We start from the raw sequence: 14,461 nt of genomic DNA on the forward strand, positions 1-14,461 counted from the left end.
GTGCCATATGGATATCCAGGATTGCCTGTTATCTGTTCTTTTCAAAAAGACATAACTTTCTCTTTCGAAGAGAGATAACAAAGAGGCTCTCTCTTTGAAAGGCCCTTCAAATTGTAGGTACCAAGAATGGGAGGCCAGAATCTCTATGGAGAGGATATTGGCGGCCACTGGAAATTAGTATATACAAATACAGTAAACATTTGGGGAGTTCTGATATGTAAGTTAACTTTAAGATTCAAATTGTAGTTTTACATTCATGTTTTACCTACCTGGACTTTTTGTACTTGCTGAGCATTTAATCTAATACTATTACAAACTTAACTACTCTCACAGAAATATTTCTAGGGAACAGACCTAAACTTTAGTTTCTCACACACCACAAGTTCTCAACATATTTGAATGCACAAATTACTGACATTCCTAATCATCCACAAAAAGAAACTTAGCCTAAAACTTACTTTTGCTTCTTTCATTCCTGAAATAAGACAGAAGGGACTTGATCTTATCCCACTATCATTTTTTTAAAATTAAGTTTCATAATGATGTTAGTTTCTACTTCTTTTTTCTTTTTTTTTTGAGATGGAGTCTTGCTCTGTTGCCAGGCTGGAGCACAGTGGTGCAATCTCGGCTCATTGCAACCTCCACCTCCTGGGTTCAAGCGATTCTTCCGCCTCAGCCTCCCAAGTAGCTGGGACTACAGGTGCGTGCCAAACGCCCGGCTAATTTTTGTATTTTTAGTAGAGACGGGGTTTTATCATGTTGACCAGGATGGTCTCGATCTCTTGACCTCGTGATCCACCCGCCTTGGCCTCCCAAAGTGCTGGGATTACAGGCGTGAGCCACTGCGCCCCGCCAAGTTTATACTTCTTAAGACTCAGAAAGGGGCCGGGCACAGTGGCTCACACCTGTAATATCAGTACTTTCAGAGGCAGAGGCAGGTGGATCACCTGAGATCAGGAACTCAAGACCAGTCTGGCCAACATGGCAAACCCCTGTCTCTACTAAAATACAAAAATTAGCTGGGCATAGTGGCGGGCACCTTATCCCAGCTAACTCAGGAGGTTGAGGCAGGAGAATTGCTTAAACCCGGGGGATGGAGGTTGTAGTGAGCTGACTTCACTTCATGCCACTTTGCCACTTTACTACAGCCTGGGCAAAGAGCGAGACTTCATCTAAAAAAAAAAAAAAAAAAAAAAAAAAGGCCGGGCGCAGTGGCTCACGCCTATAATCCCAGCACTTAGGGAGGCCAAGACGAGTGGATCACGAGGTCAAGAGATCGAGACCATCCTGATCAACACGGTGAAACCTCGTCTCTACTAAAAATACAAAAATTAGCTGGGCATGGTGGTGCACGCCTGTAGTCACAGCTACTTGGGAGGCTGAGGCAGGAGAATTGCTTGAACCCAGGCGGCGGTTGTGGTGAGCCGAGATCGCGTCATTGCACTCCAGCCTGGGTAACAAGAGCGAAACTCCGTCTCAAAAAAAAAAAAAAGACTCAGAAAAGGTACATATTAAAAGGAGGAGAACGTAAACTAAAGATAATAAGAATTATTACTGAGAAGGCATGGTGGCTTATGCCTATAATCCCATCACTTAACTTAGGGAAGCAAGATGGGAAGATTGTGTGAGTCCAGGAGCTCCAGACCAGCCTAGACAAGACAGTGAGGCACCATCTCTACAAAAAATTTTTAAAAGTTAGCCAGGTGTGGTGGTGCATACCTGTAGTCCCAGCTACACGGGAGGCTGAGGCAGGAGGATTGCTTGAGCCCAGGAATGAGTGCAGTGAGCCCTGATCATGCCACTGTACTCCAGCCTGGACAGATAGGTGAGACCCTGTCTCAAAAAACAAAAAAAGAAAGAAAGAGAAGAAAAAATTATTACCAGGAAGAAAATATATGCCACTATCTAAGGTTCAATTAAGGCTAACTTATTCTAAAGAAGTAAATTTATAGAAATATGCACCCAACTCTCTTACTTCCATTTATGAACACACCCCTTCCCATGCTAACACTGAGCCTACATTTCATACCTGGAAAGCAGGCTGGAATTTTAAAGTATCTCGCAGAACTACACTACGGCTAGTACCCAGGTCAGTGAGATACAAAACTTAGAGCTCAAACACAGTTTGCTGATGCATTTTTTCCATCTCGCTCCTTCTTCACTGGCTGTCCCGGTAGTGCCTTGGAACTTTTCAAGCCTACTGGGCTAAAAGTACGAGGAAGTAACAAATACAAGGGCATGGAACATCTTACTCAAATGAAAAAGACAAGCAATAAAACCATAACAATGTTTAATGTCCTATATTGTATACTTCTTAAAATAAAATGTTTAAATAGTTTAACACACAAAGAGACAAGGCAAGTTTTCCGAAGACCATTATCTGAAAAGAAAAAGCTCCAGGTATACATGTGTGTTTTGAAATAAATTTGTTCGGTCATGATCTCATTGTTTTTATGAAAAAAGACAGTCTACCACAGAGCAGATTAAAAAAACAGAGTATATCACTTTATTTTGAAACTTTTATTTCACACACACACACACCCCTATGTAATGTAAAATGAGATACAAAATACTTCCATCAAAGAGACAAACAAAAAAGTTAACAAGCTTTTGTTTTACCCCAAATCCAGTATATTCTAGCACCATAAGTGAGGATGAAGAACTCATAATGAATTTTTTTACCCATTAATTCAGAGTATTAATTAGGCAGCCATACATCCTATAAGCTCTACAAAAAAGTGAAAGGAAGTTATAAGGCTGTTGCTAAAGCTTATGTAGAAATTTTTAGTCCAGGAAGTGCTCCTAGGATCTTAAACAAGATTCTAACTGCAATCCTGTGCCAATAACCATCTGTTGAAGAAAGAAATTTCAGGAAAGCTTTGTTCCTGTAAGTCATTTGTCTGTGAAATGACAAAGAGGACATTACAAAGGCCATTAGATTTGTTCCTAACTTCTGACTCTAGCAGCAACTACCAAAGAAACATCAGAAATGTTGATGTACAGATCAATTCAGTTCTTGCCTGTGTGGGCAGAACTGAGTCTTTATCTTTAACTGAATCAAAATGTTTACTGGTGACGAAACACTGAATCCTCAACCAAACTTAGATCTTCAGAACTGTATGAGAGTCTCATATTTTACTTACCTAAATCTGTTATTACCAAATTGCAAAAGTTGAAACTCCTATAAAACAGTATAGGCATTTTTAATTAAGAATCTACAAAAGTAAAACTTTTCATAATAATCTTCAGCCAAACCATTAGTTAAAAATGGTAACATTTCAGCCATGTTCTTGTAGATTACACAGATAAAAAAAGGTAACACATTACATGAACAATATTTCTCTCCTTCCTTCCTGTATGAAAATAAAGAAAACAATATTAGTCCTATGCAACATATTTTAATAAATCAAGGAAAGCAAAAATAGCACAAGAAATTCAGACATATTCTTATTTTTTAAAAATATAGAGAATATGGGCAAGAAAATTATACATCTTGATTTCTTATGTTTCTTTCATGAATTTAAGAAATAATGGTAACAACAAAATTCTTCACAAGATCTTTACTGAAACGGACAAATTAAAAGGATGAAAGTTAAAACTTACCTGCCCCGACACCTCCTCCGTAATGCAACGCTCTGCCTGCTCACTCCATCCCAAAGTCCTTTCTTATTCCTCCTTTCCAATACTCAGTGACAATTTCAATTTTCGTTAAAAAAAAATATGGCCTGCATTACAGTAGGTGAGTTTTAGGATTGTTCTAGGTTCCCTGACCACAGTGGTTAGTAGACCTAAGTGTAGCCCAAATGTCACACAGCTCATCCAAACCCAACTGCTGCTTTTGCTGTTAGGGGGTACCCAGAACTACACATTGGCACAAAGATGGAAGCCTTGGAAGGCTGTGGAAAATGAGAAGTACTGATAGTTTAAGCCTTTTTCTCACAGACCCATTAACCAAAGTAAACCTGCAAAAAGCAATATAAATACGAAAATAGTGCCTTGGACAGAAAAGCAAGTATATCTAACCACATTCTTCAAGATACAGGCCAAATGTAAGCTACTTACATGAAATTCCTACTCTTGCATTCAAGGAATGTGACATGTAAGCTCAAAATGCTCAAGGCTCGATTTCATTTTAAAATAAAACCAAGGGACCATGTTAGTTGCCTATAAAATAAAACTGAATGCAGTTCCCTGCTTCTCCATATTCTCCCCCTTCCCAACTGACAAATGCATACCCTATGCTAACATACATATATAATTGTAAAATCACAAATATCTTCTGGAAACTCCCTAAAAGTAACTATTTGATTACTTGGTGATCAAGTTACTATCAAATAAATATTTGGAACTTGGCATTCATTCAATAACTATCAAGCAATGACTAGCATAGTGCTCTGTTACATGCTATGTGGGACACACAGAAGATGAAAGTTATTCAAAGTTCTCACATGACTCACCAGGTGGCGACACGGTATTCACTCTGCCACATATACTGTCAGGACTTCATACTAAGAACCACAGTCTAGAACCTCTACAACTTATTTTCTTACCTTTAATTGAAGACATTCTGAGCTGTAGGATAATAAAATGACTTTAAAATATATTGAAGTTTAAGTCAAGCAGGTATTTCACAAGTGTTTTTTTTTTCCCCAAACAGCCCTAGAAAAATCACTTCTAACCCCAAATAGTTGTAAGTCAATTATACTCCAGCATACATTAAGTCAACTTAGCTCCTAAACAAGTATGTCTGTCTCTCTCTTACTATTATTTGCCAATCTTGTATCTCATCAGAAATACCATGGAGTGAGAAGGGTAATTTTGTATCAAGTCTATTTGTGTTTTATGGAAGAAGATAAGTGCTAAAATATATATTCATCCATCTAAGCTCATCTCTTTACCATTATCACAAAAAAGTCATCTCCTCATGAAACAATAGGTCATTCCCTATCTATCCCGCCCTCAATTTCAGATACAGTATTAAGCAAAAATTCCATCTGGTCCTTGCTGCACTATTACCCGTCCTGACCTCTAGAGTTTTATCAGTCACCTTGGCCTATCAATTGATAATTTCTCTATGGCCTAAAATTTTACTTGGAAAACCCCTTCTGGAGGTAGGGGGTAAGTGGGGAGAAAGTAAGAAGGCAGAGCATAGCTCTTTCCTCTATAAATTCTGCAGGAAAAAAAGGCTTTAAAAAGCAAGTACTTTGCCAGGCGCAGTGGCTCAAGCCTGTAATCCCAGCACTTTGGGAGGCCGAGGTGGGTGGATCACAAGGTCAAGAGATCGAGACCATCCTGGTCAACATGGTGAAACCCTGTCTCTACTAAAAATACAAAACATTAGCTGGGCATGGTGGCACACGCCTGTAATCCCAGCTACTCAGGAGGTTGAGGCAGGAGAATTGCCTGAACCCAGGAGGCGGAGGTTGCGGTGAGCCGAGATTGCGCCATTGCACTCCAGCCTGAGTAACAAGAGCGAACCTCCGTCTCAAAATAAATAAATAAATTAAATAAAATAAATAAATAAAAGTAAGTATTTTATTTGTCTAGTGATTATTTTCCCCATAAACTACAAAGCATTACAGACTTTTGCTTTGATTCAGTTTTCCTAAGACCGATGAATACTTACAAAGACATCAAAAATAAATTCCAAATAGCTCTCTATTTTGGTTTAAGAAGAGGAGTTCTTCCCTTATATAACACACTTTGCAAGGCCAAAGAATCTAGCTTCCAAATCCTAATCGAGATCACAATCCTTAAAACTCACAGCACAGAAGCATTTACTTGAAGCATTCCCAGCAAATCTTACTGTAAATTTCTATCAAGGAAACTTTAGTGAGTTTCCATCTTAAAAGACCCTGAGATTTAAATTTGCTAAGCCAAGTTTCCCAAGAATTTTCCTATCACGACACATATAGAAAATATTTGCACAATACACGCGAAGTAAAAGAACAAGATTGCCTATAGCCAGCTGGTGGCTCCAGTAGCTCCAGGGATGAGAGAAAACAAGGTGTGTCTTTGCACACCTTGGAAATCTGCCAGTATGCTACAACTCAACCGCTAGAAGTTCTGATTCAGTTCTGATGAGTCACCTGTAGAATTTTCAACCACTTATTAGAACTAGCACCAAGAAATATTAGAATTAAGGACCTTCTGGGTATAACTTTTTTGTTTGTTTTTTGATTCGGAGTCTCCCTCTGTCACCCAGGCTGGAGTGCAGTGGCATGATCTTTGCTCGCTGCAACTTCCAGGTTCAAGTGATTCTCCCACCTCAGCCTACCGAGTAGCTGGGACTACAGGCGTATGCCACCATGCCTGGCTAATTTTTTCTATTTTTAGTAGAGATGGGGTTTCACCATGTTGCCCAGGCTGGTCTCGAACTACTGAGCTCAAGCAATTTGCCCACCTTGGCCTCCCAAAGTGCTGGGATTACAGATGTCAGCCACTGCACCCAGCTACGTTAAATTTTAATAAGATGACTAATAGTAAACTTACATAGTAATCCTAATAAAAATGATTCATAACTTAGCTTAACAATCAAGTTCTGAGATGTCTGGAAGTATGAATACTTTTTAGATAGGATGCTAAATGTATGGCCTAACATATAAAATGATGTGGAATTTTAAAAATATTAACACTTACAAAATGAATTCAGAATCCTATATTAAATATCAAACTTGAATGATTATTCTTATTCCTTTTTTGCTGACTATAAAAAAACTAGTTTGCACAAGTGTTTAAGGAAGCTCAGCCCAATCTTATTTGTTTTAAATTATCACAGAAAACATTATTAGACATTTCTGCCTAAAACAAGTCCTATAGCCATAGATATAAGAAAAAAGTTGGGATGAATAACTCAAATTTAATAATTATTACTGTTCAATAATAATCTTACTGTGCATAAGAATCAACTGAGTGCCACCCATGATGAAGTTATACTTGACAAAATCCAACCAATCTGCATTATTAACATGCATCTTGGGTAAATCTGATGCAGGTAGCCTGTAGACACTGAGGAAATGCTTACAGAGGTCTTCAGCTTAATAATTCTGCATCAGTTGTCAGTTTATTCCTCAGGGTGCTGGCTATACACAGTAATACCCAGCATAGAATGAACATTCAGATACACGAACCTAACCCTGGATTATAACCAGTATGTAATCTTGTCTTTCTCTGACATTCACAATGCTTATGCTGTAACCACAAAGGAATCTAGTCTTCTGAATGTTAATTTATATGTGTGCTTCCATTTAAAATGGTTAGAATATAGTGGCTTCTGAACTATCAACAATAATTTCTTTTAAAAATATTTACTTAGAAGCATTAAACTGTTTAGGATCAAAAGTGCATCTGAATAGATTTTTCATACTGTTACCAAAAAAATACAGAGATCTAGTAAAATCAGATACTCATTTTCCCTCTGTTGCCCAGGCTGGAGGTCAGTGGCATAATCACAGCTCACTGCAGCCTCAACCTCTTAGAACCAAGCAATCCTCCCAACTCAGCCTCCTGAGTAGCTGGGACTACAGGCACATGCCACGACACCTGGCTTTTTTTTTTTTTTTTTTTTTTTTACCTTTTTTAATCCTTTCCAATATTTTTCTTTCTTTTTTTTGAGACAGAGTCTTGCTCTGTTGCCAGGCTGGAGTGCAGTGGCGTGATCTCAGCTCACTGCAACCTCCATCTCCCAGGTTCAAGGGATTCCTCTGCCTCAGCCTCCTGAGTAGCTGGGACTACAGGCATGTGCCAACACACCTGGCTAACTTTTTGTATTTTAGTAGAGACACGGTTTCACCATGGCCAGGATGGCCTCCGTCTCCTGACCTCGTGATCCACCCACCTCATCCTCCCAAAGTGCTGGGATTATAGGCGTGAGCCACCACGCCCAGCATTTTTCCAATATTTTTCTAATTTTTGATAGAATAGGGACAAGGTCTATGTTGCCCAGGCTGATCTTGAACTCCTAAGCTCAAGAGATCCTCCTACCTTGGCCTCCCAAAGTGCTAAGGTTACAGGTATGAACCACCATGCCTGAGCAACACCCAGCTAATTTAGTACTTCTTTTTTGTAGAGATAGGTCTCACCACATTGCCCAGGCTGGCCTTGAATTCTTGGGCTCAAGCGATCTGCTTGCTTCAGCCTCCCAAAGTGGTGGGATTACAGGCATGAGCCACTGCGCCTGGCCAATCCTTTTATTTTCTGCAGAAGAGAAACGCTAGTTATTCCAGTCAAATAAAGTAGATGTTTCAATACCAATGAAGCTCAGAATTTAACTTACCAAGTAGTCACTTGAATATAAGCTTGACTGTAACAGCTAATACTTTCATAAAATAATTAGTCGTATGTATAGTTCTGCATCCTACATTTCACCCCAAATTTGCTAGTATAAGTAGCATCCTAAAACTAAATACTCACTGTATACTATTATCCTACTGCATGGCAATTGGATCTTAATTTAGAATCTAAAAAATACAAATATCTCAATGATCGAATATGACTGGGAGAAACAGATTTACAACAATTATTTCATCTAGATTTTATTTTTTGCATGGAAATACATAGAAATAATTCTAAAACATGCTGAATGATTCCCTGCCCTGGCAAGAAAATACGTTAAATACAGTCATGAGTTACTTAACAACAGGAAAACATTCTGAGAAATGTGTTTAGATGATTTTGTTATCATATGAACAGTATACCTAGACACCTAGGCTATATGGCACAGCCTACTGCTCCTAGGCTACAAATCTATACAGCATGTTACTATGCTGAATATTATAGGTAATGTATCTAAATATAGAAAGATATGTATCTAAACAAAGTACTCATGTATCTAAACATAGAAAGATACAGTAAAAATGCATATCATAACCTCATGAGGTTTGTCCTGTTACGTGCCACATGACTATATTTTAATACTTAATGTGAGGCTCACACCAGTAATCAGAGCACTTTGGGAGGCCAAGGCAGGTTGATCACCTGAGATCAGGAGTTTGAGACCAGCCTGGCTAACTAAAAATACAAAAAAATTAGCAGGGTGTGGTGGTATGCACCTGTAATCCCAGCAACTTGGGAGGCTGAGGCAAGAGCATCGCTTGAACCCAGGAATCGGAAATCGCAATGAGCTGAGACTGTGCCATTGCACTCCAGTCTGGGCAACAGAGCAAGACTCCATCTCAAATTTTTAAAAAGTGAGTAAGTGTGAGAGTGCGTGTGTGTATATATAAAATGAAAGGCTTGGTCAGCATGGTGGCTCACATTTGTAATCCCAGCACTTTGGGAGGCTGAGGCAGGAGGATGACTCGAAACCAGGTTAATTTGAGACTAGCACGAGCAACTTAGACCCCGTCTCTATCAGAAATTTTTTAAAAGAAAAGAAATAAATAAAAGGCTTACAAATGTTTTTTTTCTTCAATTCATTTTTACTTTTAGCTATGGCCTACCTGACATTTTAGTAGTACTGTCTGTGTCAAAGAATTCCTAGTCTTTCCCAGGGTGTTACTTCTGATACCACTATTTTATAATTCACAGGTTTTATATATACATCTATACATATAGACACATACACTCTAATAAATTTGCTGTGCTGGTGGGACTAAGGTAAGAAAGACAAGGGACTGGCAGAGTAAGGACTGCGACCTTTCGTACTCCCTCCTTTCTAGAAAAGTCTAGTAGAAGAGTTCAGAGACTAGTCACCTATTTCTTAGAGATCTATAGGTCAATAACTATTAACATAACACAAAGACTTGTCCTAATTGTTTTCACTCTAGTAACTCCAAGAAACATTTAATAGAGGTCACTGATCAAACAGGAGTCAATAAGTAAAAAGCAACTTAAAGTTAGTTGAACTTAAGAGGCTAAAACATTCTATTCATTTATTTTTTACATTAACAACAAGAAACACAGAACTATAAAACAAAAATAAATTAAGTCCACTTCTGGTCTGGTTGTCTCATCTCCTCTTGGTTCTCTTAGGGACAAAGAGATGAGACAACCAGACCAGAAGAAAAAGGTGGGGGAGGGTATATTCTGCATATCCAGTGAGGCATTCATGATCTAAGATAGAAGGGAAAAATCAAAGATATAGTGTAAGCTCCATGAGGGCAGATATTGTCATCTATTTTGTTCAGGGATACTTCATCTATTTTGTTCTGGAACCTAGACCTGTGCTGCCGTACAGCACTGAAATTTCTGGAATAAGAGATTAGATATGATATACCTACTACATACTCTAGAAAAGAACTCATTTTTTTTTTTTTTTTTTGAGACAGAGTTTCGCTCTTGTTACCCAGGCTGGAGTGCAATGGCGCGATCTCGGCTCACCGCAACCTACGCCTCCTGGGTTCAGGCAATTCTCCTGCCTCAGCCTCCTGAGTAGCTGGGATTACAGGCATGTGCCACCATGCCCAGCTACTTTTTTTCTGTATTTTTAGTAGAGACGGGGTTTCACCATGTTGACCAGGATGGTCTCGATCTCTTGACCTCGTGATCCACCCGCCTCGGCCTCCCAAAGTGCTGGGATTACAGGCGTGAGCCACCGCGCCCGGCCGAAAAGAACTCTTAAAGTGAGGTCAACAGACCCCCAAAGGTCTGTGAGACCCTTTAGGAAGTCCAGGAGGCCAAAATTATTGTCATGATAATACCAATATTATTTGCCTTTTTCAGCGTTGACTTTTTCCAGCGATGTGCCTTAGCAATAAATATTCTTTGCTATCACCCACTCAGATTTTTTTTTAAAAAAGGGTCTTGCTTAAGCTCTAGCATGTGCTGTTAGCCAAGAGACTTTGAAGACCCTCCAACTTATGCTTTTAAAAAGTAATTAGGGCCAGATGCACGCAGTGGCTCACATCTGTAATCCTAGCACTTTGGGAGGTTGAGACAGGAGGATCACTTGAGGTCAGGAGTTAGAGACTAGCCTGCCAAACACGGTGAAACCCTATCTCTACTAAAAATACAAAAATTAGACAGGTGTGGTGACAGGTGCCTGTAATCCCAGCTACTTGGGAGGCTGAGGCAGGAGAACCACTTGAATCCAGGAGGCAGAGGTTGTAGTAAGCTGAGATCATGCTACTGCACTCCAACCTGGGTGACAAAGCAAGACTCAAGTATCAGGCAGTCAGATCCTTCTCAAATATTCTCATAGCTCCCTGGACCTTCCCTTCATAGTACTTATCACGTGTTATTTATTTATGTGGTTGGTACCTACCTCCCTGCTAAACTGTAAGTTCTGTGAGGGCAGGGACCATATCTGTTTTGGCTCACTATTGCATCCTCAATACCTAGCAATATTAACAGGAATATAGTAAGTATTCAGTGTTTGTTTAGTAAAGGAGAAAAAAAAAGATAATAATTAGTTCTCTCACTTTTTGTTTGGAAAATAGTAATTTATTATTATTTCTTCATAACAGTGGTCTTCTAATAAAATTCATGGTAAAATAAAATGGTATGTGTCCCTAGTTTTCTCCAACATCCCCTATAAGATTGGAGATGGTGTAAGTTCCTAACTTGGGTGAGCTGATTCAACTTCGTCAATGAAAAATAGGACAGCTAAGAAGCTTCACTAACTTCTAATGGATCACAATACAGGAGGCTCATTTGAGGAACAATTCATGGCTGAGAATTACTAATGGAAAAATTTCCTTTACTAACAGAAATCATTCCTTCCTTCCAGGTTGGTTATATGATTATACCCAGACATACAACGGCTCTTTCTACTTCTCTGGCATATGCTATCTCCTCTCTTCAGTTTCCTTTTTTTTTGTACCAATTGCTGAGAGATGGAAAAACAGCCTGACATGAAAGAAAAATGACTGCAATAAAATGAGAGCTTAACGAAAGAAAATCTAACCCAATATGTCACTGCAAACAAAAGCTTGAAAGAAAAGCATCTACATTTGTAAAAATGAGAAGGTAAACCAGACAAGCCTTTAAGGTTCCTTCTTGCTTTACCATTCTGAGAAATGTCTAATTGGTAGTAAGACAAGAGGAATAGCAACCTATATTGTTAGTATTTAATCAAATAGGCTAAAATTTTAATTGGGTACCTTATATATTAAATAGAAATCATAGTAAACTATAATAAATCCAAACTCTCAATTATGCCATGGTAATTCAGTCACTAAAATATATAAAGATAGAAAACTTTTTCTTAATTTAAATAAGTGTAAAGTATAGTTATTGATTGATCAGAACTCCGGAATCTGAATATTAAAACCTTACTTAGTGACTGGTATGGCATATACTCCCATCAAAAGTTTATCTTTGTTTATTGATTAAAGGTAATCCTTACTTTCTTTGCATTACTTAAGTTCTTAAATTTCTGACAAACATGTATTGCTAAATAATAAAAAGTAAATAAAAACTGCTTTTAAAACTTCTTTATTTCAAGATCATTTGAACAGCATTTTGCCCATCAAAGTATTATTTTTCTACTACATCTAATTACCAAAATATTCACACTAAAAAAATAATGAAATGTCTCTTTACAAGATTTAAATGAAAGTTGAAGAGGTGGTTTTAATGGGAAACATGTTTAAATGAAAAGACGTTTCTTTTTTTTTTTTTTTCTTGAGACAGAGTTTTGCTCTTGTTACCCAGGCTGGAGTGCAATGGCGCGATCTCGGCTCACCGCAACCTCCGCCTCCTGGGTTCAGGCAATTCTCCTGCCTCAGCCTCCTGAGTAGCTGGGATTACAGGCACGTGCCACCATGCCCAGCTAATTTTTTGTATTTTTAGTAGAGACGGGGTTTCACTATGTTGACCGGGATGGTCTCGATCTCTTGACCTCGTGATCCACCCGCCTCGGCCTCCCAAAGTGCTGGGATTACAGGCTTGAGCCACCGCGCCCGGCAAGACGTTTCTTATATATGGAATTATGTTAACTAATAACGTCACTTAGACTAAGCAATTGCACGTAAATAAAGAACCTTCATTATTTGAGTGATCTTTTTTTCCCCTCCTCCTCCCAAGTCATCTTTAAGAGGAAAAAAACCAGCTAAAGTTCTCTGTATCAGCAACACCAACCATCAACCTCCCTTGGCATGTCCTTCAGAATGCTTTTTCTTCTTTTTTTTTGAGACAGGGTTTCACTCTGTTGCCCAGGCTGCAGTGCAGTGGTGCGATCTCAGCTCACCAGAAACTGACTCCAGGGTTCAAGCTATTCTCCTGCCTCAGCCTCCCGAGTAGCTGGGAATCACAGGCATGGACCACCATGCCTGGCTAATTTTTGTATTTTTAGTAGAGACAGGGTTTACCATGTTGGCCAGGCTGGTCTCAAACTCCTGACTTTAAGTGATCCACCCGCCTTGGCCTCCCAAAGTGCTGGGTTTACAGGTGTGAGCCACACCTGGCCCAGAATGCTTCTTAAACTATTACCATGATCATTATTCAACTCTTCCGTTCCTTGCTGTTTTAAAATGTCTATTGATTCCCTACAGAGAAAAACTCTAAACTGAAGACTGGTTTTAGCTCCATACCCTGTCACTCTGTCACTGCCTATATACGCCTTCTCCACCAGGCACCATTTCACTTTTTACTATCTGACTCAAAGGCTACCTCCTTTGGAAAATCCTCCCCAGCATTGTCGTTCTCTTCTGGAATCCTATCTAACTTTTAACAGAGTACTGCATGAACTCACATGTCAATCTTTTCCATTAGTCTGCAAGATGAGTAAGGATTTTATTCATCTTTGTATTCTCCAAAGTCTAGCATAAGCTTTGGAACCAAATTAAGCTGGGTTCAAATCTCATTTATCTTAAAAAACAGTAGTCGATCCTATTCAAATATGATTTTTATGGCTTTCTGACTAAAGCAAAAGAAAATGGTTTTCTAATTAAAAAAAAAATGTCATTTTTACATTTAGATGTAGATGGCTAATATTTTTACATTTTACACATAAGAAAATATGAAAAAAGCTAAAATACCACCCCTTTACACATACAAACAGCAAAAATTGTTAATTAATAATATCAGCTCTGCCACTTGTTACTATATGACCTCATGAAAGCTATTTAAAATTAACTTCTCTAAGACCCAATTTCTTCTTCTGTAAAATGAGAATACTACTAACCTACCTCATAGATGTACTGTGAGGATTAAACCCATGCAAATATACTTGTGACAGACATGGTGGCTCATGCCTGCAATCCCAGCACTTTGAGAGCTGAGGCAGGTAGATTTGAGGTCAGGAGTTTGAGACCAGCCTTTTCAACATGGTGAAACTATGTCTCTACTAAAAATACAAAAATTAGCCAGGTATGGTGGCGTGTGCCTATAGTCCCAGCTACTAAGGAAGCTGAGGCAGGAGAATCACATGAACCCAGGAGGTGGAGGCTGCAGTGAGCCGAGATCACACCACTGTACTCCAGCCTGGGCAACAAAGTAAGACTCGATCTCAAAAAAAAAAAAAAAAAAGAAAACATACTTTTATCAGGCAAAATGCCCTTCATATACAGTAGCTGCTAAT

The 14,461-nt window shown here is 38.8% G+C and overlaps 1 protein-coding gene and 1 long non-coding RNA gene across 3 annotated transcripts in view; one reads left to right on the plus strand and one right to left on the minus strand.

Moving 5' to 3' along the window:
- Positions 1 to 5,092, minus strand: part of LOC141580322 (uncharacterized) — a 21,141-nt gene extending 16,049 nt beyond the window's left edge. Inside the window, exon 1 of the long non-coding RNA XR_012512537.1 lies at positions 1,720 to 5,092. This is a non-coding gene — a long non-coding RNA (uncharacterized LOC141580322). The remainder of the gene's footprint in view (positions 1 to 1,719) is intronic.
- The window catches only part of SLC16A4 (solute carrier family 16 member 4), a 26,884-nt gene extending 14,510 nt beyond the window's left edge, over positions 1 to 12,374 (plus strand). For both annotated transcript variants that reach the window (XM_003933431.4, XM_010344010.3), the window contains exon 8: positions 11,669 to 12,374. In XM_003933431.4, the coding sequence (XP_003933480.2) occupies positions 11,669 to 11,796 (128 nt within the window). In that variant the 3' untranslated portion in view covers positions 11,797 to 12,374. The remainder of the gene's footprint in view (positions 1 to 11,668) is intronic.
- Positions 12,375 to 14,461: the final 2,087 nt, after the last annotated feature.

The sequence above is a fragment of the Saimiri boliviensis genome, chromosome 11, assembly GCF_048565385.1.
Source record: "Saimiri boliviensis isolate mSaiBol1 chromosome 11, mSaiBol1.pri, whole genome shotgun sequence".
Taxonomy (NCBI): Eukaryota; Metazoa; Chordata; class Mammalia; order Primates; family Cebidae; genus Saimiri; species Saimiri boliviensis.